The 25631-nt window shown below is 33.4% G+C and overlaps 1 protein-coding gene across 1 annotated transcript in view; it reads left to right on the plus strand.

The window, feature by feature from the left end:
• Positions 1-25631, plus strand: part of LOC100368700 (sodium/potassium/calcium exchanger 3-like) — a 50392-nt gene that overhangs the window by 11685 nt on the left and 13076 nt on the right. The window contains exons 3-11 of the mRNA XM_078005737.2: positions 6459-6535; positions 7039-7113; positions 12105-12189; positions 12618-12721; positions 15490-15590; positions 16179-16232; positions 19492-19628; positions 19955-20042; positions 24567-24663. Of these exons, the coding sequence (XP_077861863.1) occupies positions 6459-6535; positions 7039-7113; positions 12105-12189; positions 12618-12721; positions 15490-15590; positions 16179-16232; positions 19492-19628; positions 19955-20042; positions 24567-24663 (818 nt within the window). The remainder of the gene's footprint in view (positions 1-6458; positions 6536-7038; positions 7114-12104; positions 12190-12617; positions 12722-15489; positions 15591-16178; positions 16233-19491; positions 19629-19954; positions 20043-24566; positions 24664-25631) is intronic.

Genomic DNA, 25631 nt, shown 5'->3' on the forward strand with positions numbered 1-25631 from the left:
ATTATTGGTAAGCTGATTCGATTTGGTTTTAACAAAGATACACATAATGTATATGACACTTGTAGTGTTTTTATTTTATTTTATTTCATTGGGGCACTGTACAAGTTGAATTTGATGAGGTCGATCTATCCAAATGAATCCTGAGCATTTAGCTGAAATTGTATCACATTTATATATCGTATGGCAAACGAATGGAATTTGGAAAGTATAGCTGAATTCATTTAGTCCTAGCTGTAGTAGTAATAATCATTTTAAACTGATTAAGTGTGTGTGTGTGTGTGTGCGCGTGTTATTCACAACCACGAAAGTGTAAAGGTGGTTAATTTCATCAATGCAATTTTCAAGCAATCACTTTTTTTGTTGAAAGATGTAAACAAAACGATGTGTCATAACTTTCTAGTGTCAAATCGCCTATTGACTACTGTAAGTTGTTGGTGACCAGTCAATCATTACGGTGATCGGAAAGTGATAGTCTGTCGACATTGACGAACATATAGAGATCGCTGTGGATCAGTATAGATAGTGTATATCAAATTTGTCAAATACTGTTGTCCCTCCGCAGACTTGTCAGCATTATCTAATTGCAAACACGGTAACTGTTATTTTACTTGTATATTTCATGAAATATGATTAAAAGATATGGCATACAATAAAACGATATTATTAGCAAATGCTCTACTTAAAACTCTGAGTGATATGCGCTGGCTAAACTGCAGTAACTTTCAAACATTGTATTGTTTGTGCATGTGTATGCTTGTATTGAAAGATAATTATCTTTGAATTAGCTCATAAATCTGCCCCGTTTGGTTATTGGAATGGCGGCATTTTCTGGGAAGAGAATGAGGCACACTCTCAGATAAGTTAGTCTCTATTTGTGATGCGAGGACAATTCACTGTTGAGTCCTGGTCCAAAATACCTCGTATCGCATAATTATGTTAACATTATCACAAGATGTGATGATGCAATTATTAAAAACTAAGTTGCTATTTTGTTTCTAAATTAACACTCGTGTAACAATTTTCAAGCAAATTGACTTATTTTCCATTCACACGTAACTGATCTAATGCCCAGAAAATTGACAAAAATTGATACCTTTTACACAAAATGTCAAAAGAGTATAATCCTCTCACCTGCCGTACTTCTGTTTTCCGCCACAATATCGTACATGTTAGTACTTTCTGATGATTGTTATTTTTTTAGTCAACGTGCGATGCATTGTTACAGTAGTCCTTTAATTTAAAATACTCTTGCTGCAATTCGAAACCATTTCATATTTTGTGACAAAAAATAAGACTGAATTTAGTTTCATATAAATATATATCTTTTCTCCGCGTGTATCAGTACATCCAGCGGGTTTTGGTGTCTAATTGGCGTGTAGCTAAAATATGATATCGCTCTCGGCCATTCCAACTGGGAAATTAAGTAACCCAAATATAACATTAGGTCATTGATCACATCCAAGCTCAGTAACTGTTCACGCTCGTGCTCGGCGTATCATTTCGGGGACCATTGAAGAGTGATACCCACAGAAACGATTTGTTCATAAATGTATACAACTTAGTTATACACAGGTTTTTTCGTGGCTAACTTTGGCCAAAATGAAAAATTATACAAAATATGAATTAATAGATATCATCTCGTGAAATGACTTGGTATGTGCAATGGGATGATGATATACAGTTACTCTAATGTAATATTGATAGTTGTGTGTAAATAATTTGCGAATAAAGCGATTAACAAAATTTGTTTCCGCGCACTGCCATTCATAACTATAGTATGAATAGAACACCATGCTATTACATCTCGCATAGTTTTGTTTCAGCAAAGCATTGAATTTGATTCTAAGTCACCAAAACTGATAAAATAGCAAATATGGTATCGTCGAGTGATTGCAAAATACAGCTCTATTTTAAATATAATTATTCATTTCGGGACGTTGATCCATCATCAACAGAATAACTATGTATTTTAATATTCAGATTGATGTTGTAAATATCACGACTCTGTCCTCCAGTTCTCCCGTGCTATAATGTTAACCTCCAGAAACGTCTGAAAATTTAACGACGTGCAAAACTACCAAAATTAAAACGTGAGCGAATGGTAACACTCGTTCGTATCCATGCCAACCAGTGATAATTTAGAGGGAAATGTGATGCTTATCGCGAACGTTCCATTGCCTGGGGTTTTCGTATAATTCAGTCGGTCACAATGTTTTTCAATCATTTGGCAATGAAAATGGCACTTTTATCTCTAATCTATATTAGACTTTGCGTTGCTGTAGACGCGACGGAGGCAGCTGCACTGAAAATATCAGCTCTAACAATAATTCTCGCCTCTCGTCAGAACACGTCACTTAATATAGAAGACAAACGATTCCTGATTATTGACATGGTATTAATACAGCTTTAATCGTGTGATCGAGCGACTGTGCGTCATCATCGAATATAATGATTGGTGCCGCCAGTGAAAGCTTCTTTGCTAGGTGACCTATTTGTGTGTGTACCGAAACTGGTGATTCTCCACACGTAATCATCACGTACATTGTCTTGCAATACACGTATCTCACTTCATTCTCTGTATCCCACTGTGAAACGATCACGTTGTCTTGCATGTGATAACTTCCAGCCAAGCGACCAATGTATCACTGTAATTGTGTTTGGCGCTACATCATCATGGACACTTATTGGTAATTCGTATGCTGAACGAAAACAAACACCAATACATATGGAAAAGATATGACTTCCCCCAAATGAAACCTACGAGCAAAATAGTCTTACGCAATCACACCTATTGATAAAATATACTCTCGAAACTGATTTTGACGTATATATATAATGCCTAACTTGCATTTGCCCCAGATGAACCCTGGATCAACCATGGTGAACTAACCTGACGTACATTGTAGTTAGAATCAAAGTAAATGAAGGGCGGGAAGGGGAATTTTTATCTCGCATTTTACACAATTGCCGTTATTATGCTATCTGTCAGGGAGAAGAATGGAATGTTGACCTTCGTCATACAGTCAGTAAGACTATGTTAGGGATAAGGAATAGCTTGGACATTTAATGTGACCTGGATACGAGTACGCCGTAACATAAATATAGTGATCAATTAGAAAACACCGAGCCAATGTTTTGTCTGACAGGACACTGATGTCACAAGAGGTAAAATTATAAGAAAAAATAATATGATGTGATATGAATTTTATTCAGTACAATTTGAAATTTGAAGTACAGATAAGTTGTCAAACTGCATTAAACGAAGACATTTTTCTGATTTGACTGATAAAATGTAGGTCAATATTTGTTTCTAAGATTTGCAAAAAACAATATCATGAACAGTAATTATGACAACCTTTTCCGTAGTAGTATCCACTCAGACTAAATGGGTAAGATAATGAGGCTCAGAGTCTACATAGAGATAAAACTTCGACTTTAAAGATCCACAGAAAATACATATATGAACATGCTTTTTTGGGGGGCGTAGTGTAATGAGCCATGCACTACTTTTATTCTAAAGATATGTTCATAGTTGGACCTTTATAGGATCCCATTCAATAGAATTGGATTCAAAAGTGGCGACTATTCTGGTTTAACAACTGTTGTTTCAGAACTATATCTCTGACATTGCAATGACCAATCACACTCAAACTTGACACATCACACATTCACGTCATATGTATGCACCCATTACCCAATTCATTTCAACATAGCCCACTGGCTGTTATTCTAGTGATATACGCATAGAAATCAAGTATTTCTGCCATACTGGAATCGGATCATAGTCTCATATACTTAGTTCATTTGACATCACAGTGATACGAGCTTGATGCACATCACATTGTTTCACGGATCTGTTTGAATCTAGCCGACTGGAGTTCGTTTTGTTTTAGCGAATCATGATCCTCATCCATATCTCTGGCACGCATTTCTGTCATGTTGATGACTTATTTGATATAACTTTTTTTTTTTTTCATTTTATTGTGATTGTGTGTTTTTTTACATATATAATATATATTAAATTGTCGTTAGTTCAGTAAACAAAATTGATACATATCATATCTGAATATATTCTTTGAATACGTTTGCAGTGTTCTTGTGTGTGATGTAATTCCTGGCTATATTTCCCGTGCCACGGGAGGCTACATATGGTTGTTCTCTATATACAAGAAATCAACCACTTTTCAAAACCGAATTAAGATATAACGTCAATTAGTTAAAACCATGTAACAAGTTCAAATGTGATATGAATAAACTTGACAACAGTCAGCTTTACTGGTTAGATTGATTTTTAATTAATAATAATTAATAATAATTTCAATAATAATTAGGTCAACCTAATTTACAAAACCTCATTATGTGATGTCGATATTTTGTATCAAATTTAAGTAAACATAAATGTTCATTGTGGTGATCATTGCCATTTTCAATAGCTGATTTGTTAGTGGAATGAAGTCTATGAAAACACGCTGAATACTTCTTAGCACGAGGAGTTCTAAATCTGACGGAACGCTAGACTCGTCGGGGCATAAAGATCGGAAAGTCCACACTGCGTCGTCGGAGCATCAATACCAAGGATTACAAACAAAATAGTGTAATAATGCTGTCTATTACATCGGTGACACTATGAATGATTAATCAATATTTATATACATAGTACACGGCTTTCAGATTTAAAAACTACAATTGCTAAATATAATTACGTATTTAAATATGGATACTTAGTCGTGGGTTCTGTTTATCTATCTGCCAAAAGCTAAACACAAACTCATTTAGTTACCCATTTAAGTATTAGTATTCTTAGGCTATTGTCTCACAAAAGTTTGTGTGCATGTATTCAGCAAGTGCTAGACTACAGTTGTAAATCGGTGCAAAGTAATAAATCATCTTCGTGGCCTGCACAGAAACACTCGTCACAAAGACGTTCGCTTAGCAATTTATATAAATCATAATCATTGTGTATAATTGTGTATTGTAGAGTTGTGTGCGTATTTGCTGAAGTGTAAATCTCTCATGTTGCTCCTCCGTGTGCTATAATAGTGTTGTGTTACGAATGGTGACGTATTTATGCAGCTTATAGTGGGAAATACAATACCACGTACTGTGATATTGTAGTGATGTAATACACTCTTGAATGACGTAACGTCGCACAAATCTATATACGAATCTATATCCAATTACATTCGGTATTCACATAGTACCATACGCATAGAGTCTAACAAATAACCTATTGTCTACCAGAGGTAGGTGTCTAATAATCCGCAATCAGTTAAATATCTTGGTGTGTATTATGTAAAATAAGCAACACGGGTTGGCTACTTTTTTATCACCGTTCTTTAGGGGCTGTGCAACACCCAATTGGTATATTCTGAGGTGTCTACACAATCTTGACAGCACGCATAACAGATTTGCATGAATTGAAGAAAACCAAATACTCCAGTCGTTATATGGGATTATAAAATCAGTTACAACATATTTGTCCTGAGTTACTTGTTCAGGTCCTCGCATATGACATGCATAATTAAACACTGAGAGATGATCGTTTTGAATACACCATTGTATTGACACCAGAATTACTCAATGGTACATTTAGCATGCAAATATGACTTTATCCACTTGTGCACGTTTTTATTTCCATTGGGAAATCAAACATTCAACTTTTCAAAAATATATATTGAATGGGAATTATTCAACATAATTTTGCTGTGCTGAATTGTAATCAATTCACAACGATTAAAAAACAGTTCATTGAACAACATCGTTCGGCATCCTTATTTTGGAATGATATTCTAAAACGTATCTTGCGCCTCATCATTACCTGAGTTTTTCACGTTCAAACTAACATATAAGGTAAATTAAATGTTATTGTTAGTTTTGATAATTGTTTTCGGAAATCACTTGCCTACATCTTACATCACATTAACATTCGCCACATAATCGGCAAAGACGTAAGCATTGGCATCTTAAATGAAATACGAGTAAAACTATGTGAACTCGTTAGCACATATACTCAATCAAGGTTATTTAAATACATGCGGATTACTGCTGCTTCACTGCATGATTTTTTGGAATACGTTCTGTGTTATGAGTATTCTTTCTAACTTCTTACTTGTTTACGTATTGCCCATTAGCATTAGAGCACAACAGTTGTTATCCTTCATTAGGTGTGTTACTGCGTTCACAGGTCTTAAATGTGTATAAAGTAAATTTAACTGACAGCTAAGATCTCTTAGTAATATAATGCTTGGGCTAGTTCATATTTCCACTTGGTTAGATATTTCATTACAGTCGCCTAACTTCAACATATTAACATTTACATAATAAACATTGTTATTGTTTATTAATTGACTATAATGCTACAGTAGTTTGGGCTATTAATAACTTACTCGTAAATACAGTCTCGTATGTATACCCCCCAAAACATAGTCAACTTAATCAGTTAATATTTTCTCTTTCAGGTATTCATGAATTTCCTCCAGATTACTTTACAAATAGACAAAGGGAAAAGGGTGCATTGGCTCTCCATGCATTGTGTGTAAGTGTTATGTTTTTTATTTTTTTAATCGCAAATTGTCTCCGTTATTTTTTCTTCCAGTATGTAACAATATATTGGATTATGAATATCAATTGTTTGCATGTTGCATTATGTTTTCGCATCACTGATTATTATGATTGAGTATTTCAATTAGATAACATTACTGATGTTTCAACCAGATAAACTGTTGATAAACCTGATAATCAGTCACTATGGTATCCAGACTGTTAAGTTTGTAATATATGTGACTAATGATTGTCCGTGATTCATGCATAAAAATGTTTAAATTTGTGTGGCAATTGGTTTGTGCAATATTACTAAAGCAGAATTCTCTTTGAACGAAGTATTCTAATTTTGAATATCAAACTTTGAATATGAATATATACATACATATTAACCATACTAGTTAAATCAGTGAATGTCAGAACGTTTCTGAATGATGATAGTTGCAAATCGTCTGTAGTACCACTTTATATAAAAGAACTCATTCTTGTTCTTTGTAGGTTGTTTATATGTTTGTTGCCCTGGCTTTAATATGTGATGATTATTTCGTGCCTTCTCTGGAGAAGATTTGCCTGGTAAGAAGTCCAATAATTAATCGTTATTTAGTTTTGATTTATGTTGCATACAACAATAAGTACATGATATTAATACTTATTTAATTGGGTGTGCATTAAATAATTCAATATAATACATATATTAAATATAAAACCAATAGTAACTAAATCAATAATCACCTACCTTATCAGGTGATTATTTCCGAGTTCAACTAATATAGTATTAAATATATCAAAAATACATGACACATATAAAATATATATCCAAATAAATTATTGCAAATCGTCATACATATTTAATAGTTGTCAGTGCGTCTTATTTTGTGTTTAATTTGCATGGGTAATAATTTCTGCAGTCTAAAATATCGTATTCAATATGGTTGAATGTGATGCTTATTCGTGTAGTTTTAAAATGAAGCTTATACATTTTATTATGTTATCACAACATCTACAATAAGTGAAAATAATGTAGAATGCAAAATTCAATTACTTGTGCAGCCCGTAATTGGTGTGAATTAATCCAATACACAATCATGTGAATGCGACTAATACAAAAACAAATTGTTATGCGATTAAAATCTGCTTAATTGTTCTAAAATACTTTGGCGTTTCAGTTGAGATGCTGAACATATTTAGTAGTTTATGCAACTGTCTATTGATAAAACAACTGAATCCTGATGATAGTAATGCTATTTTGATTAACATTTAATGCAGATTAATAACAAACCCTATTCCTGTCAAATTAGATTAGATTGTCATTGCTGATTGCCTCCCTCATTTGTATCTAGAGCAGGTAATGGCCAAGTATGCTGATTGCAAATAAGTGATTAACACTTTGACCTTTAACCCTTTGAGCACCGAAGTCAGCTTTACAAAATTGTTTCTATATTTTTGTCCAAAACGAGTAAATAAGACCTGTGAGCAATGGTAAATTATGTTCACTTTGTTCAAAATTAACAAAGAAATTATTCAGAAATACATAAAATTCTGTAACATGTTTTATCTTCACCAAAATTATGGTGGAAAAAAGTATGGCATTCGAAGTATAATTGATGAAACGAAAAGTGGTGACAGAAAGGTTAATTATGCAAAAAAACATGTTATAAAGGTTTCTAATTTTACATGCTACACATTTTGAGACAAGCATGATGCTGAGTATAATTGTTTAAGCGCTACAGTCGTCACTCATCGAGTGTTCCAATTTTATGTAAACATTGTATTTTATCGAGTTCTGCAGCTCGCTATGGGACCCATACCGAACACGATGTACAGCGACATCTGTAAATGCATAAAAACATGCCAAGAATTGAATAAATATTGACACTTTTACAAAAACCTTTGCCTAATATTTTTCACATCAGAATTTATACAATTTCTCTTTAAAAACTCTGCAATGTACAACAAGCCATAACATAACATATAAGCTGGGAAATGTGTGCCATATAAGTAAAACAAAATGGAATATTGCTATGAATATGATGTAAATGCTTGCTTTTAGAGTAGATTTACGAAAAACCTCACAATGTAAATTCAAAAAATGTTTACAATATTGCAAAAACGACATATTTTTGCTGTAAAACAATGAATACTAGTACCTCACACTAGGAGTAGAACAGTTTAATTTTCGAATATGAAATACAGTATTATAATTTTTACATTACTTGAAATGTTCCTAATGGAGTTTCATACAATAAAATGCAAAATAAAAGTTTTGCCATTTTCCAGAAATGTTTTACTCCTGTCTCTCGAACAGTGATAGCAATTCTGTTTAAACATGAATAGCGTTTATAGCGATTACGAATACTACAAATAGAACTGATGTAATCATAAAACGCAATTTTGCACGTGAAACAGATTGCAAGTGGACATGTACAGATGATAACGTCAATTTCAATTCTAACTGTGTGTGTTACTCTATTATGTTATGAATCCCAAGGAAGTTTACTGACTTACCGAAACACTTTCTAAATTAGACGTGGGTTGGTGGTTTTGGTTTGTGTTGTGGTGATGGCAAACATTTTCTTTCATAGTTGGGGCATATTTTTTGTTTGTTCAGATTTGTTTTTTCACGTCCAGAAACTTAAAATAAAAGTAATACACACTGCAATTCCTGCTGGTAAGGGGCGGGGCGGGGGGGGGGGGTGCGATTCTTGGCTCCTCGTCCCGTTGTTGCACCCCCTATCGTTGAATGGTGCAGTCCAAACAAAATGGACGCTTGTTGACGATGTTTATGCGGAGAGATGGAGCCTAAATGTACGAAATCTAGAGGCCTTGTCGACTATGTTGGGATTTTAGCGGTATATATTAATCCTGCGTTTAGATTTCCTTCCATGACCGCATATACGTAAGTATTTTGTCTCTAATAGCCATAATGATGCATATTCTACTGAACACTGTATAGGAATAATGCAGACGACAAAACGTGACAGTGGTTTGCGTAGCGTAATTTTAAAGGTAAACCTGTATTCTGTAAAGTAGCTTAAAGATAACAGTATTTTTTCATACTGTCATACATTTACATTTCTCTTTTTGTTGTTGTTATGTTTCAAAGTTCCCGTTGATGCGCGAGTCGAGGGAAATATACTGACACCAAAAGAACTTTCCTTTTATATGTTACTTCAGTCAGAAAGTACTCAAAGACCTTATAAACAGCCAGTCTTGAGTTTAGTACCAAATAAAGCCGATTACGTTGTCAATCACGCTTATTATAAAAGAAAGATAGTAAATTTGGAAGAAAATTTCTAAACAATTTCTTCAGATATGTTAGTATATTTTCATTATCTTGTACATTATCTGTACTGTGGCTCACCTCAGGCTTTTTGCTAACACAGTAGCAATTTTGATATCAGCTATAAACCATTACAAAATGTTGTATGTCACAGTAAGATTTTTATTTTCTAAAACCAACATAGTGAAGGGAATATTTTCTTTGGTATATTTTGTAATGTGTATAGAGCAGTGTAGAATAACTGCTGATAAGGCCCCATTAGTTATTGAAATAAATCTGCTTTGTATCTTGCGACATACGGGGAGTACCACTACTGCACAGATTTTTGTATATGTACACCAGTCTTTCATATTTTGTGAATGAAATTATGAAAGGATTTATACACGGGGAATTAAGGTACAAAGACACAGCTAAGGGGGCTTTGAATATTTATTTTATTTGTCTGAAATATACAAAATGTTATTTTAATAAATACATTATATATATAATGTCTAATATATTTTTATGATAAGGTTATCATACTGCAAAATTGTTATTATTGATGAGCTATTAGTTTTGCTGTCATCTTGTTTACTGATTATTTATGAAAGTGAGCTCAAAATTTAATGAAAACACTTTGTAAAAGACTAATTTTCATGAGTCTGAAAACTGAGAAATTTTGAAGCTGTGAATACTTCTCTGAGGTCATACAAGAGAGTATCAGTGACTTGCGCGAAATTTTGTGTCCACAAATGTACTAAAGAACAAGTGAGAAATTTACATTTCACATGCTTGATGGCTCAATATTTGCGACAGTGCTGTAATTGCATGTTTTCTTGATGTTAGTTTGAAATGTGAAAAATTTCATTTTAACATTACTTCCCCATCCACTGACTAATCCAACATTTAATATTAAATTGTAACAAAATATTTGTTGGTGTGTGAATCAGTTTAAAAAATATTTAAAAAATATTTCATAAAAATTTAAATTTTTTTTTATCTTGGCACTTCATTGTACTTAGTTCCGTGGGTGAATTAAATTTGCATTTTTTTTATGTAAAACTGTTTGCAATTTTTTTTTTCTTCACTGTCCTTATGCATCAGTAATTCCTTCTTCCATTGACCTACATTTTTAGCCACAGCAGGAGTACCTCTATAATCTCTCTTGAGAATTTTATTGTTTAATTGGGATAAATTATTACCCCTGGAATTACATGTATGCTCATGCATAGGAAAATGTTAGTGCTATTCAGTTATCTGTAACATAATATATACTAAGCTAATGTGTGTTATGTTTAATCTTCCTAAGCATGTAAGCTTTGAAACAGCATGCATCCATCTATTTTTAGCGCAAACTTTTGTTGGTATGCTGAGCTGTTGGCATGGATGCTGGATCTGGTATATCTGTCTGCTGTCCATACATGATGAGATTTGATTTCTGACTTGTTTGTGTTTAGTGGAGTTTCATGTTGTACAAATTTAATTCCTGCTGTGTGGGATAAGGTGGGGGTTGGTTGGGGAGGGGGTTTGTGTGTCATAACAGCGTCTAAATCATTTACCATCATTTAATATCTTGGACTGAGATTTGATATATGTATATACAGTTTGAGAATTTGGAATTAATTGATGCATATTACCTATTTTCTGCAATTATGTCCCTTGTGTATCAATTTGCTGAAATAGGTTGATACTTTGTACATGCTGTGCATGCATTGTGTGTAACCTAATATATATTATATTTTCCATTTAATTTCTGCATATTAAATAGCAATAAGTGGACTACTTTCTATAATTCTAAATGTTAATTATGAGCTTTTATTAGAAGATACCACATTTACAATTGAGCTTTTCTAATATAATTCTGTTTCTGCAACATCACTCTTAGACTATTAATTCTGCTCAGGTGTAATTAAACAAGAATGAATAAAACAATTATTTAAATTATTATTGATTTTTATTTTGGTACCATAAGGGGGCACTTCAAAATTGCAACAGAGCAACTGAAATTGCGTAATTAAAAACTTGCCTTCAGTAACATGCTTCTCCAGTCAGTGTATCTTGAGCTTTGTTTCTGGGAAATATATTTAACATGCTGAAATAACATTTTGATATAGAATGATCCCAGACTGCAGAATCTTTTCACATTGTAGTACACATTCTTGTAATAATCTTAAATGAAGAAGAAGCATATTTATTGTTCATTATTTCTGTTTCAAATGTTTATCTTATTTCTTGTTTGAATTCAACTATTCATTCTTCTGATTTCAGTTTAACCACTAAATCCTAATAATTATTAACATTTCAGAGGCTTGATTTAAGTGAAGATGTAGCCGGAGCAACATTTATGGCTGCAGGAAGTTCTGCCCCTGAATTATTTACTTCAGTTATAGGTAAAGTTCATGTGTACATAGAGTTTAATAGCATTGTGACTGAATAACCTCAATAACATTAACACAATCTAGTTACAGTGTACCTAAGTAAATCAGTCATTTGTGTATTTTGAGGTATCACTCAAGGATTAATAATTTGTTCTTTAAAGCAACAAAAGAGCTGTTATTCATTTACCCCCCTGTGTGTAGATTATTTTATTTATCTTGAAAGGTGAGAGAATTGACCAAATGTGCAAGTCAAGAATGCCATTTCCTCAATTATATTACCTGTACATTTATGCTTTAAAGTATTTTTAAAATTGTTGTTATGAAGAGTTGAGTTATGTTTCGATGAATTATACATTGTGGAATACAGATTTTATGTATAGCACAAATGGGTTCAGCGTTTCCTGTGTAGGAGATTTTTTGAACTATTTTTCATGTTGCAGGCGTTTTTATTGCCAAAGGAGATGTGGGAGTAGGTACCATTGTTGGATCAGCCGTTTTCAATATGTTGGTCATTATTGGACTCTGCGGGTTGTTTGCTGGCCAGGTAATGTTATATTTCACGTACATGGAGTAGTGATACGCAGTGCTATAAGAGTAATAGATTTTAGAGGCCATTCATCTATATACATCAGTCTATGACAAGCTAATATGTATTGTGTGTCAATTATTCAATTGCCCAAGTTGTGATATTTTTGCTAAATATGATTTAGCAATATATACAATTATTTATAGTTATTAATATAGATTCTTAATTTGCTGAAAACTATATTTTTAGTTCTTCATATATTTTACATGACATTACAACCAGTTAATTTATGCTGTCATTTAAAATGGATATTAACACAGTCAATGAACTGAAACTGTATTTTTAGTATTCCAGATATTTGTAGTGAGTATCACTGCACATACATGACTATAGTCACGAAAGTAATCCCTATTTGGAAAAGGTGAACCTGCCTTTTGACAATATCAATTGTGTTTAATTTAAAAATGTTGACTATATTATTTTATGTGTTATTTTTATTCAAAATTCTAGTGTGATGACATAGCATATGACACTGTATTTGTGAAAACTCTCTTAAAATGGTGGAAAAGCAAAATTGTTTGGAAAGATGTATGATTTTAATTGTGACCCAAGTATAAAAAAGGGGTATTGTATGTAGAGGTCGTTTAGCCAATGCAAACAGCCTGAAGGTAAATTAATGCAATCAAAGAATCTTGCATGACGATGTGTTTATTCTCAACGGAATAGAATTGACTCTGTTGCCACAAAATTTCTTTTTAAATAATTTGGAAGAAGTGAAGTTGTTACACCTTGGAATTCAAAATTGAATTTAGACTCACTGGCCAAAATAAACACTCTGCAGTATTTGGCATTTTGTAATGCTGGTAATTAATCAATTTGTTATGATTTTCATGAATAATATTTAAAAAATCCACATCCAAATCTGAATTCTCATAACTGAAATCATTCTTTATCTGCTTTTGCATTTATTTGACTTGTGCCCCTGCATCCTGTGATGTAATGACTCGCTCCTAATTATGTTAGCATAACATGACATGACATCTGTATTGCATGCATAATTATTAAAATATGCTTGAATTTGTGCTGTAAAACTGTAAACACCTGAACATATTAAATTCAGTTCTATAACCCTGATGCCTTCACACCATTTTATATTGTCCATTTTTCATAATAAAACATTGTGAAATTCTTTAAAATCTTCCAGGTAATTGTATTGTAATTTATTTGTGCTCATTTTGCATACCAATTAACTATTTGTATCCAGTTTTGATTACAGCCTGATTTATGGATTAAAACATACAGTTGTATTGTCATGTTTACCTTGTCTGTATCATCGTAGATGAAGGTCGAGGTATACAAGGAGAAAATTCTCCTCACTGTTACTGACTCTTATGGTTACTATAACTTGAACAATTTTTATCCATTTCCTTTATATTACCCAGTTTGGCCAAGTTCAGTTTTGGTATGTGTTCTATGTATATTTTTATTAGATAAGGAATAATTTTACTGAAAATTGTATTTTTCTTGTGGTTATACAATAACTTAAACAATTTTTATTTGATCATCTCCATATTTGGAATCTTTATAATTCACTATGAAATCAAGTTCAATCAAGTTAATGTAGGTGTAACTAGAAAATGTAATTTCCAAGATATGGTGTAAAACTTGTTTTAGAAAAAACATTTGTTAGACTTGACTGTAGATGTTGTTAATATGCTTATTAATTAGATAAGTTTTCAAGCTAGTATTTTTATTAGCCCCTGGTTGGACACATCTATCTGTAAGTCCATCACATTATCTCAAAAGTTCATGGACCAATTCTCCCCAAAATGGTACATGGCAGATACATGATGGTGTCCATATGGCCAAGATTTTTTTCTTCTGTTCAGGTACAAAGTGGCCCAAAAATATTTGGCTTAAAAACCTGCGTTTTATACATGTAGAGCATTATCTCCAATTTGTTCTGGCCAATTTAGTTCAAATTTAGATAATGGGTAATTGCATACTGAGGCCCATTATTTTTTTTCAGATTTTTTGGTAATTGTGTTCCAGCACATCAAAAAAAGTTTAACTTTGATGTGATCCAATCCAAGAACAGTAAAAGAAAGCAGCCATTTGGTTTTACTTCTTACCAATATACACATTAGGATTCTTGCATTTTAAATTTTATTTCAGTTCAGTTCACAGCATAGACCTGATACATTCATTTGTACAAAAAGGAGCATATAAATACTGACATTTCATTTGTCATATATTGCAAGAACAGAGGGTGTGATGTTCTCAATGGCTTGTTTTGCTTATATATATATTACTGCACTATATTTTGGAACTTTTAAACAATTCACATTATGTTATTTTGTAAGGGACATTTTGATAAATATAGTAAATGTAGTATTAATTAAGGAACACATTAGCTAATATTTTTCTTGCCAAATTTTGTTTAGTTATGTTGCTGAACTTATTTTTATGAACTTTTATGCAATCCATGTTATATTATTCTATAAGGAACATTGAGAATAATACAGTGGATGTAGTATAATTTGAGGAACATGAATATTAATTAATTTTTTTATGAAATTATGATGACTTTTAGCTTTCATTTTCCTGGCAAATGCTTAGATAATATATTATTGCATCTTTTCAGGACTTTTATACCCACTTTTGCCATGCAAAGAAATCCATAGTTTGTTATCCATCCATACATTTATTTAATCAAGGTTCTCAACAGAGTTGTAAAACTTGCACTATGTTTTAGCTAACCATCATTTGTGTTATTTTTTTGATAGGTTGTTCCACTGAATTGGTGGCCTCTATTTCGTGATTCCATCATCTACTCACTTGCCGTGGTAGCACTTCTCTTAGTGCTTTATGATGGTACAGTTTCTTGGTATGTCATAAATGGTTTTGAAAACAAAAAAAATATCTATATACCAGGCCAGTAGTGTTTACCATGGTGCATGTTGATGTTACACAAATGACATTATTTTTAGTTGGTTTTCAATGCCGTAATGTGTTTCAATGAACATCCTCATCCAAGTCAAAATTGTACCTAACAATTTGTTGGCAGTACATTTTTGCTCATTATTTTCACTTAGTACCTAAGAGTGGCATCCTCTGTTCTCATTCTCATTTGAATAAACCCACACTTGGGAACTGTGAACACTCTTGGTTCTTTTATTTATTGAAACCTTATGGTATTTTATCAACTGTCCGTTATTTAAAAAATAAACATTTAAAATATGGTGAAAAATATTCAAGAATTGAGCATCTGTTAAACATGCATAATTAAGGGATGATAAAATATTGAAAGCATGGAGGGATTTTGTCCAGAACCCTTCTTGAGTTACCATTAAATCAAATGTTTCTTCTCCTTTGAAAATACTTCTATTGCTACAAAAGGAAATAATCACTAGATTGACTTGACATATTGTCAAAGGGCAAGTTGTTTGAACATTTTTTTTGTTCTTTTTGACAGGTGGGAGTCGCTCATCATGCTGTGCATGTATGGAGGTTACATCGTTATTATGAAGTAAGTGGACATCTTCTAAATTGACTTGGTTAAAATACATCCAAGCATGTTAAAACATAGGCATGGGAATCTGAATTTGATATTTACGCTTTATAGTGCGTCCATAGGGGTTTCCTTTGAAGGCAGCTGGGGGCTAAATTAGCTGTCTACTCTCATTCTTAATGGCACATTAGGTGCCTACTTTTTACCTTGCCCGTACCATCAAAGATGGAAGGGAAAGGTATATTAAGGGAAAAATTTTGTCCGACGTCGCCGTCGTCGTTAATAATTGTTATTGTGTGCATAATAACTTTACTAATTCTATTCCAAACTTTATCAAACTTGGTCACCTTATTCATCAGTATAAAGTCTTCCCTGAGTTTGAACAACAGATGTCCTGTATGAAAATATCATGCAAAAATTGAGAAAATATGATAAAATATTTTGACTGTTTCTACTTAACTGATCACTGGTGATACACATCAAAGGTCACTGATCTCAGTGGAAATATGCATTGTTGTATGTGTTCAATGAAGCAAATGATTTATCTTGTAATAATATCCTTGGTAATGTATCTCAGAATCCCATACTGGGTTTCAAAACCAACTCATGGAGAGATTGCACAGTCTGATACACATTTGCAAACCTACCAATAAAATCTTTACAGAAAACAAGATGTCAGAAAATCAATATAAGCACTCCTATGAACTGGGTGCCTAACTTTGATCAAGATCTGAAGCTAATAGAAAATCTGTTTAGTTCAAAGTTATCAAATCAAAAACAATACATAAAAAATGCATTAAAAGCAAAACATTTCATCCACATTTTAAAAAGAAAATTATTCTAAAATATATGTATTCTGTATTTGACAAACAGTTCATTTGACAAATGAAAACTTACAGGAATATGTTTCAGCTATTAGAACAGAATGATAGAGTTTTTATAATACTAGTTTAAAAACGCACTTCAAAGATTGCAGTGTTTGAAGATGTAGATTCTCAGGAGGCAACAGTACTGTTGACTTCTCCCTCCATTGGACACCAACTATTTACTGTGGAATACTTTATTTTCGCTGGAATAAATTTTCGCTGAAAAGGCTTTTTAGGCGTTTTGTGTGGAATTTATTTTCACTGATTTTTGATGAGTTTAATGTGAAATATAGGGGAAAAAAGTATATTCGCTAGATTTTATTTTCACGGAAACATCCCTTCAGCGAAAATAAATTCCAAGCGAAAATAAAGTATTCTACAGTAAGTTGATTTGCATACAAAGCAGAGCTTGCAACATGATAGCTATTCATAAAGGGAGTTTTTTTTTTACTTTTCATATAATACAGTAGTCACACAATGAGGCAGTTCATATTTGTCTCAGTGAATCATTAATTTTTGACAGACGCCTGTACAAAATACTTGGACTAAAGCCAGCTAAATTTTTCTGTTATCTTGCATGTTTTATGAATCTATTCACATCTAAATGCAGCACTTTTTTTTTGCAATGAGACATTTGTTTTTATTCTAAAATATCTGAATTACTTTGAATAAAGCTGGAAATTATGTTCCTTAAAATAATTAAACAAATAAGGCATGTTTTTGTAAGATATTTACATCTTTTAAGGACATTCGGTAGACTGATTCCCCACTGTTGGTTCAACCCCAAAACTTGTTTGTATTCAAAATTAATAGTATGATTATGAATATAATTTATAATCTGTGTTAATGCTCAATTATGACATGCATTGACCAAGCTGACATCCCCCTTTCATATTTTGACACCTCCCATGCCACATTGTACTTCATACAATATTTGCTCACATTTCGTCCTTCGGTCGGATTTACATTAATTAACACCAGACTGTTCATTCGCGTATCTGTGCTCGCATTCTCTTCAAGCATCAGTTCGTTTTGCCGCACCGTACGATACACATCGTCTCAGCAGACCTCCCACCCACCCATTCATGCAAAGGTCTCTATATAACCACTTTCTATACCATTACCGATCTCACTCAAGTGTAACTCATGTTTATCTGCTCATGAACAACCTTAGCAATAAACAGGTAAGGGGGTTCCCACCACAGACCAAGCAGACTTTACACGGGTACCCACGCTGTCCATCCCCCTGGGGTTGTGAGTCTATCTGCAGGCTCCCGCCAGGGGGACGCCAGCCATGACGCCCGCCTGTACAGTCTCTGCTGGTGAAAGGTTGCAACCAGGTACCACGCGCTCGGCGTCATGATGCAATTCACAGGCGAGTCGCATCATGGAGCTGTTCGCTGCGACGCCTGCGTCTGCAATTCGCTCCCCCTTCCACTTTTGCCAAAACCTTGTGTCTTGTGTCATTTATTGAAGCATTAATTATGACAATGCATATTTATATTGAAACAAACTATGATAAAGGGAATTATATTATATAACAAAGGGCAAGGTCACCAGAGTTCAACTATGTTCTTGATGTTGTATGTGAAAAAATACAATTTACCGGTAGCTTTATATATACTCCAATGATTGAGCCTCTTGGTCATAATCTTAATGAAAAACCCTACAGTCTATAATTATCATTATAAAACATCGGAATCCACATTATTTTACCATTGTGTGGTGACCTCACTTGACAAATACATTAACTTAGTTCGCTGCATTAAAGTGAAATATAAAAGATCAATTATAGTCGCCAAAATGTAAAGCATAATTCTTATTGAAAAAATTGCAGTTTACAAATGTACATATACCCTACAATGTATCTCGCATATTTTAACACTACCGGTAACCTGCCAAGTTCTATTTTGGTATGTGTTCTATGTATGTTGTTCAAGATAATTTCACTTAAATTTGTCTTCTTCTTGTGTTTACAATAACTCAAACCATTTTTATCTTATAATCTATGATTTTCATATTTGGAATCTTATCAATCACTATGAAATGTCAACCAAGTTAGAGATTGATGTGACGAGCAAGTGCAATTTTTTGGGGTAAAATTAGGCTGAAATAAACATCTCTTAAACAGAGAAATAAGTGGACAAATGGGGATATTTATACTGCTGATAATGAAAACCAGATGTTTAGGTGGTTTTACAATGGGAAAATAAGGCAGGCTTTAAGCTTACCCAAATTCTTGGCTTGACTAAATTTTGTCTATTGTTGGTAAAAATTATCACACTATGGTTATTCTCGGTCATTTATTCGAATTTTTATTCATTTAAAAAAAGGCATACTGAAAAATGACCCCACTGAGGAATGTTAATTGGTTTCATATTATTTCATAATTTTTTTCTTCCTCTTTATAGATTAAATCCAAAGATAGTGGATTGGCTTGACAAGAAATCGGAAAAGCGGAGGAAGAAGAGAACAAAGAAACTGGAGGAAAATGACAAATGTAAGGATGGACCTGGATGCACTACAGTTATGATTCCACTTCAATCTGGTAAGTTGACTGTCTTATTTTGATATTCACTCAGTTGTTTGTAATATCCCAATCTGATTAAAATCAGATGAACACGTAGGTAGTGAGTGGCTTCCATTGTAAATTTATGTTCATCTAACAGGACCTTATTATGTTATTGTTAATTGTGTTATTATAAATATCTCTTGTATAAAATGTATGCATTCAAGCACCCATGAATTCTTTCTTAACACTGTAGTACAGATTGCTTGCGAAATGTACATCACTACCAGTGGAGTTATATCAGCCAATCGGCTGCTTGTATCGGTATATATTTTGATGTCATATAATGTGTTGTTTTATTTCAGTTAATAATACACCATCACCATCATCACCAGATGAGGACAAGTCACAAGTATTTATGGTGGATGAGTATATATACAACTCGCCAAAGCGGTAAGTCCATGATCAGAGATTCCATTTATAAACACCTGTTACATGTATGTGTATCTCCACAATGTAAGCAATTGGCTGAAAAAACATTTCATTTGCATAAATTAGTTCTAAGTTGCCTGAATATATCATTACAAGCTGAAAAAGAATGAATGATGTAAAAGTAACCACACATTTATTTTTTAACGTGATCATAACAAGTTACACAAGCCATGCATGGCACAGTCCCAGTTAGTTATCGAATTTAAGATACCGTACTTATCCGGGTAAGAGCCCATGCCTGGGCAAACGCCCACCCCCCACTTTTGACACAATAAAGATGTTGAGGTCAAATCCGGGCACACGCCCAGGGGGTCTTTTTCTACACACAAAAAAACACTATTTTCTATTCGTTGACTGTGGTTGTATTAACAGTTGAATTTCTTGAAGTCTGTCGTGATACTTATAAAAATTGTTAATTGGGTAAAACAAGGGGTGAACGCAAAATAGCTGTGACAGCCTTCTGCCTTCAGGGCAGCGCGTTCTGAATCATACTAACAGTCAGCAAGTCTATGAAAATATATATTAAAGCAGAAACAGTAGTTCTCTTTTTGAAATATGTCGTGGCCCTAAAAATGACCGGCCGTTTGGTTTGTGCTTCTTTAGAAACGATTCAGGCAAATAGTATAAGGAGAGCCGCTAAGCAAGTGTCGCACTCGTTCGGCTTTAGCGCCATCGACAATGAAACCAATGTTGCAATATTGTAGCAACCCGTACCTGGCGGGTTGAAATCATGTTATTTTGGCTTTATAAAATTTTGTAGCAGCTTGCGAATCCATAACTGGGGTCAGCAATTTTGCAATGTCACGCCGAAGACATGAAAACTATTCTTGTGTCGTTGGATAAAAAAAAAACTTCCTATTTCAAGTCCACCGCGATATCCATATAGTAATACATTCCAAGTGCCGGAACTTGCTGAATGATAACTTTCACCGTGATTAATAAGCGTTGAGTCTGATAAGAAAGCAATGTCACGATTTGACCTTTATGATGAAATACTAGTAGTGATGTCATTCTTAGCCAATCAGTAAAGCAGATGCATAAAGGTCAAAGATGATTGCCAGACTGTAAACAAAATCATCGTGTGCCTTCCCAGCAGAGCGACCCCATTTTTCTTGTCTCTTTATTATGATTAGACATGAATGAAAAGTGCCAACCTGACAGACTGCGAAATCCGTGGATTAAAAGTGCTAAGTCCAAATTGTGTGGGACGATATCGACGAACTTCAGGAATAAGTTGTAGGGATTTTGTTCGACGGCGACTTGGACTTTGAGGGTTTTGAGTTTGAAGAAGATGGCAATGAACGTACAAATAAAGATCAGCTATGAATTTTTATAATTTTTACTGTGTAAATTTGTAAATTATTGGTGATCTTGTATGACGATTGATTCGTAATTTGTCGAGACCGGAAATCATTTTACGCAGTTTAACCCGTGACATTTTAATTCATTTTGAGTTCACGCGTATTGGGCGTGTTTGTCGGCGGGAAAATCCTAATTCAAATGATCCCTCACTGTCGATTTTTATTATTTCTGGTTTATTTGTCACATTATAAGCAATACATTATTTTTGTTCTACTTCTAGTGTTGCATATTGTTCATTTATTTACGTTGCATGTTTTCATTTGCCGTTCCATTCCCTGCCGCAGTTCGAACTGCGTGTTGTCAATTTTCGCCAATTTTCGGTTTTTTTTGCCGGGGATCTCCTGGCAAACGCCCACCCCTTCTTTTTGGCAATTTTCCATGTTCAAGACCCTGGGCTTATACCCGGATAAATACGGTATATACTTTTATTTATAGTAATATAGCTGGAATATAAACATGTCAGGAATATGAGTATGATGATTGTTTAGCATTTAAATGATTGACATTTGTATCTGATCTTCAAACGAGTATTGAGAGATATTGCTCTCTGGAACAGCATTAATTAAAACAAAAGCAGCCATTTTGAATACATGTATAGTGAATATATAAAATTTGAACATAATCAGTCACAGCAAGTCAGGGATATGGCACTTGAACCACATTTATTGAAACAAAATGGCCGCCAGTCGGCCATTTTGAATCTTATCTGAAAACAAAATGATCTGCATCAAGGTCCTATGATGTCCAACGTATATACCAAGTTTGAACAAAATCCATCTATAAACAGCCGAGAAATGCTTGATTTTGATGATTTTTTAGCACAAAAATGGCTATCGTTCAGCCATTTTTAATAGGATCGTCAAACCAATATATCTTTAGATCTATGACATGATGTATTATAAATATTTAAAATTTGAATATAATCAGTCACAGCAAGTCAGAGATATGGCATTAGAACCACATTTATTAAAACAAAATGGCCATTTTGAATCTTATCTAAAAAACAAAATGATGTGCATCAAGGTCCTATAATGTCCAACATGTATACCAAGTTTGAACAAATCCATCTATAAACAGCCGAGAAATGCTTGATTTTGATTCGGCCATCTTGAATCAGATCGTTAAACAAATTAATGTGCATCATGTATGATGTATGTGTGAAGTTTGATTGTGATTGGTCCAGGCATTTCTAAGATACAGGTCCGGACGCACGCACACAAGGACAGAAGAACGAACGCACGGAGGTCAAAACATAAGTAACCGTTTTTGGACTACCTTCGAACGGAGACTAAAAATTTATGCAGAATGCAGAAGCACTTTGATATTTCACTTAAATTAGTTGTATTGCTTAAAATTGCACATAATATTTTCCATAACATTTACCAGTGACAAGCTTGCTGATTAAGGTAGAGATGCAGTTTACCTGACAGGTATTTTAATTAGTTAATTAGGAAACCAAGATGACCTCCCTTGTCCACAAAACTATATATTTTCGGAAAGCTTATTGTATGAATTTTAAAATTTTGTTAGTATTTTTTGTTTAAAGACAATGTAGTTTGAAATATGCACAAAAATGTGCTTTTTTGGTCAAAAGTGATTTAAAAAAAAATAGCTTCTAAACCATGCTTCTGTTTCCTGTCAAAATTGGTTTACGGGTACATCTGTTTACTATGAAGAAAGTGCCGTCTTGAAAACTGTTTACCAGTTGTCAATTTTGCAAGCAGCAGGTCAAATTTCACTCTTTCAAGTTTATGCATAACACCCAGGCTAGTTGTCTGTACGATTGTTGTAACACTGTTCAACCAAAAACAATGCCCCGACGGCGTTTTGAAGATGAACACATTGTCAATCATTTGTGAAAATTCAAAACAAAAGGTCAAAGCATCTAGGAGCTATTTTTTTTTAAAGTTCTGTGATGTGCATTAAAAAGAAGCTGAGATATTTGCTAATTTGCATAACAATTCACTCAGTAAGAAGTTTGCTAATGCTCATAATTAAAATGGCTGTAACAGCTCCAAATTTAAATGTATTATCGTTTTGTAAAAAGTTAAATACCGTGCATTATATGAAGATTCCGTCATTCCTGTTTTTCACTGTCTCTTTTTTTTTATTATTTATGTACAGCCCTGCTAAATCTTGCTAAGCATTTAAAAAGGAGAATGTTTGTACCTGTTATCTATATTTTTAAATTGTTTTTTGAGTTGAATTCTACACAATGTTAACAGTCTATAGCCAAGACTGTTTGAATAATAAAAAGCAAAAAAAAAAAAAATTTCACTCCCAAGTGCCCACGAACCTGCATCTCTACCTTAATTCATATGTATTTCTAGTAATCACTGAGTGTGAGTATGCACAGTTTGCAACTGAGAGCTTTGTTGTTGATTTTGAGAGCAATATACTGACACATGGCCAAGCCTAATCAAAGATGTGAATTCACACATCGACTGAACTCATTGCATCCATATAGTTGTGTTTATGTTGAAATTGTCGCAGACATGATGTGTTGTAGTTTCCAGTTAGGATTACCAAAGAATGTTGAGTTTTGCAACATTTTTTTTTTAAATAATGATTTTGTGCCATGTTTTGTTTCTGCAAATAAATAGGATACATTCAATACATGTGTAATTAGTTTTTTTAAATGATTTTGGTGCATAAATTTATTATTGCATAAATTTGGTACACTTGGATTAATCACTAGCAATAAGAATGGCATTAAGAGGTGTTGCTATGTCTATTTTTATGTATTTCATATCACAAAGATGAATATAAAAAACTCCATGTTCCTTGTCCATTCAAAATAAAACTAGTTTGCTGGAAAGAAATAATTGAAAATGTTTAGCAACTGTGATAGGCTGTATAGTTATCAGTAGAAATCAATCTTAAAAGGTTTAAACCAGCACACTGAACCCATTAGCACATCAAAGCTGAAACATTAAAATTACCTAAAGCTGAAAGCTCAATCAATTTGAATTAAAACGACTATATAAACAAAATATATCATATATGCAGATGTTATGGTACAACTTGAGACATAATCAATTTCAAAGACTCCACTTAAAATAGACATCGTGGTTGTCTCTTACAGTTAATGACCTAAATGTGTCCTTTGTGTGTTTTTTTCAGGTTAACATTTCCTGATGCTGGTTTACGGTTGATGTTATCTAGTCATTTTCCAGCGAGAACTAGGATGAGATCAGCATGTTGGATGATAATAGCTGAAGTAAGGTTTTACAAATGATTCTTTGAGAACATGTCACATATCAATGGTATTAATTAATATTTGTATACTGGATCTTTTCTTTTTCACTTGTATTACTTTTACATTTTTGGAAGACCTTGAGGCTATATAAAAGTTCATTTGAATAAGTACCTTGGTTTTACTATGTCTCATGCATATTTTTACATGTGTTATTATTATTTCATTGGTATTAATTACCCCCTACTTGTACAAAGTCCAGGAGGGGGCTTGTAGTTTTGCCTTCGTCAGTTCGTTCGGAATGATTTTTTGGAAACTTGGTACAAAGACATAGTGGTCAACCATACATGTGCACGTCAATTTATTTTTCAATTCGATCAACTATGGCAGATTGGCGGCCATTTTTAATGCCAAATTCAAATTCGGTCCTTGTGTGTCCATCATCATTTCCTGGAGATGGCTTGACTTATCTTGTTGAGACTCGTTACAAAAACAAAGGGACCACCCATACAGATTGTTTGATATTTCTCAGAGATGCCTTGACAGATTTCAATGATACTAGGTACAAAGACACAGTGAGGAGGTATACATATTCACATGGGTTTATTTCCTGATTTGATAAAATATGGCTGCCTGGTGGCCATTTTGATTGTCAAAATCCTGTAAAATCCATTTTTTGAAACTTGGTACAGAGTGACCACTGGTACAGATGCACATTGATTTATTTTTTCAAGGAATCCATTAATGAGCTCATTTGCATATTTAATCATTAATTTGAATTCTTAGTGAAGTGTTAGTCCAAATCAGACCAAACTTGGGAGACTTGATTTGTCAATATAAGATATATGCTATGCAATATTGAGTTTCAATTAATGAGCTTGTTTGCATATTTAATGAATTTTGAATTTTTGTTGATATCTTTTGAACTAATAGTCCAAATGAGACCAAAGTTGGTATAGACTTACTTGATCTGTCAATATAGGATGTGGGCT

The sequence above is a fragment of the Saccoglossus kowalevskii genome, chromosome 2 (genome assembly GCF_978046115.1).
Source record: "Saccoglossus kowalevskii chromosome 2, keSacKowa6.1, whole genome shotgun sequence".
Classification (NCBI taxonomy): Eukaryota; Metazoa; Hemichordata; class Enteropneusta; family Harrimaniidae; genus Saccoglossus; species Saccoglossus kowalevskii.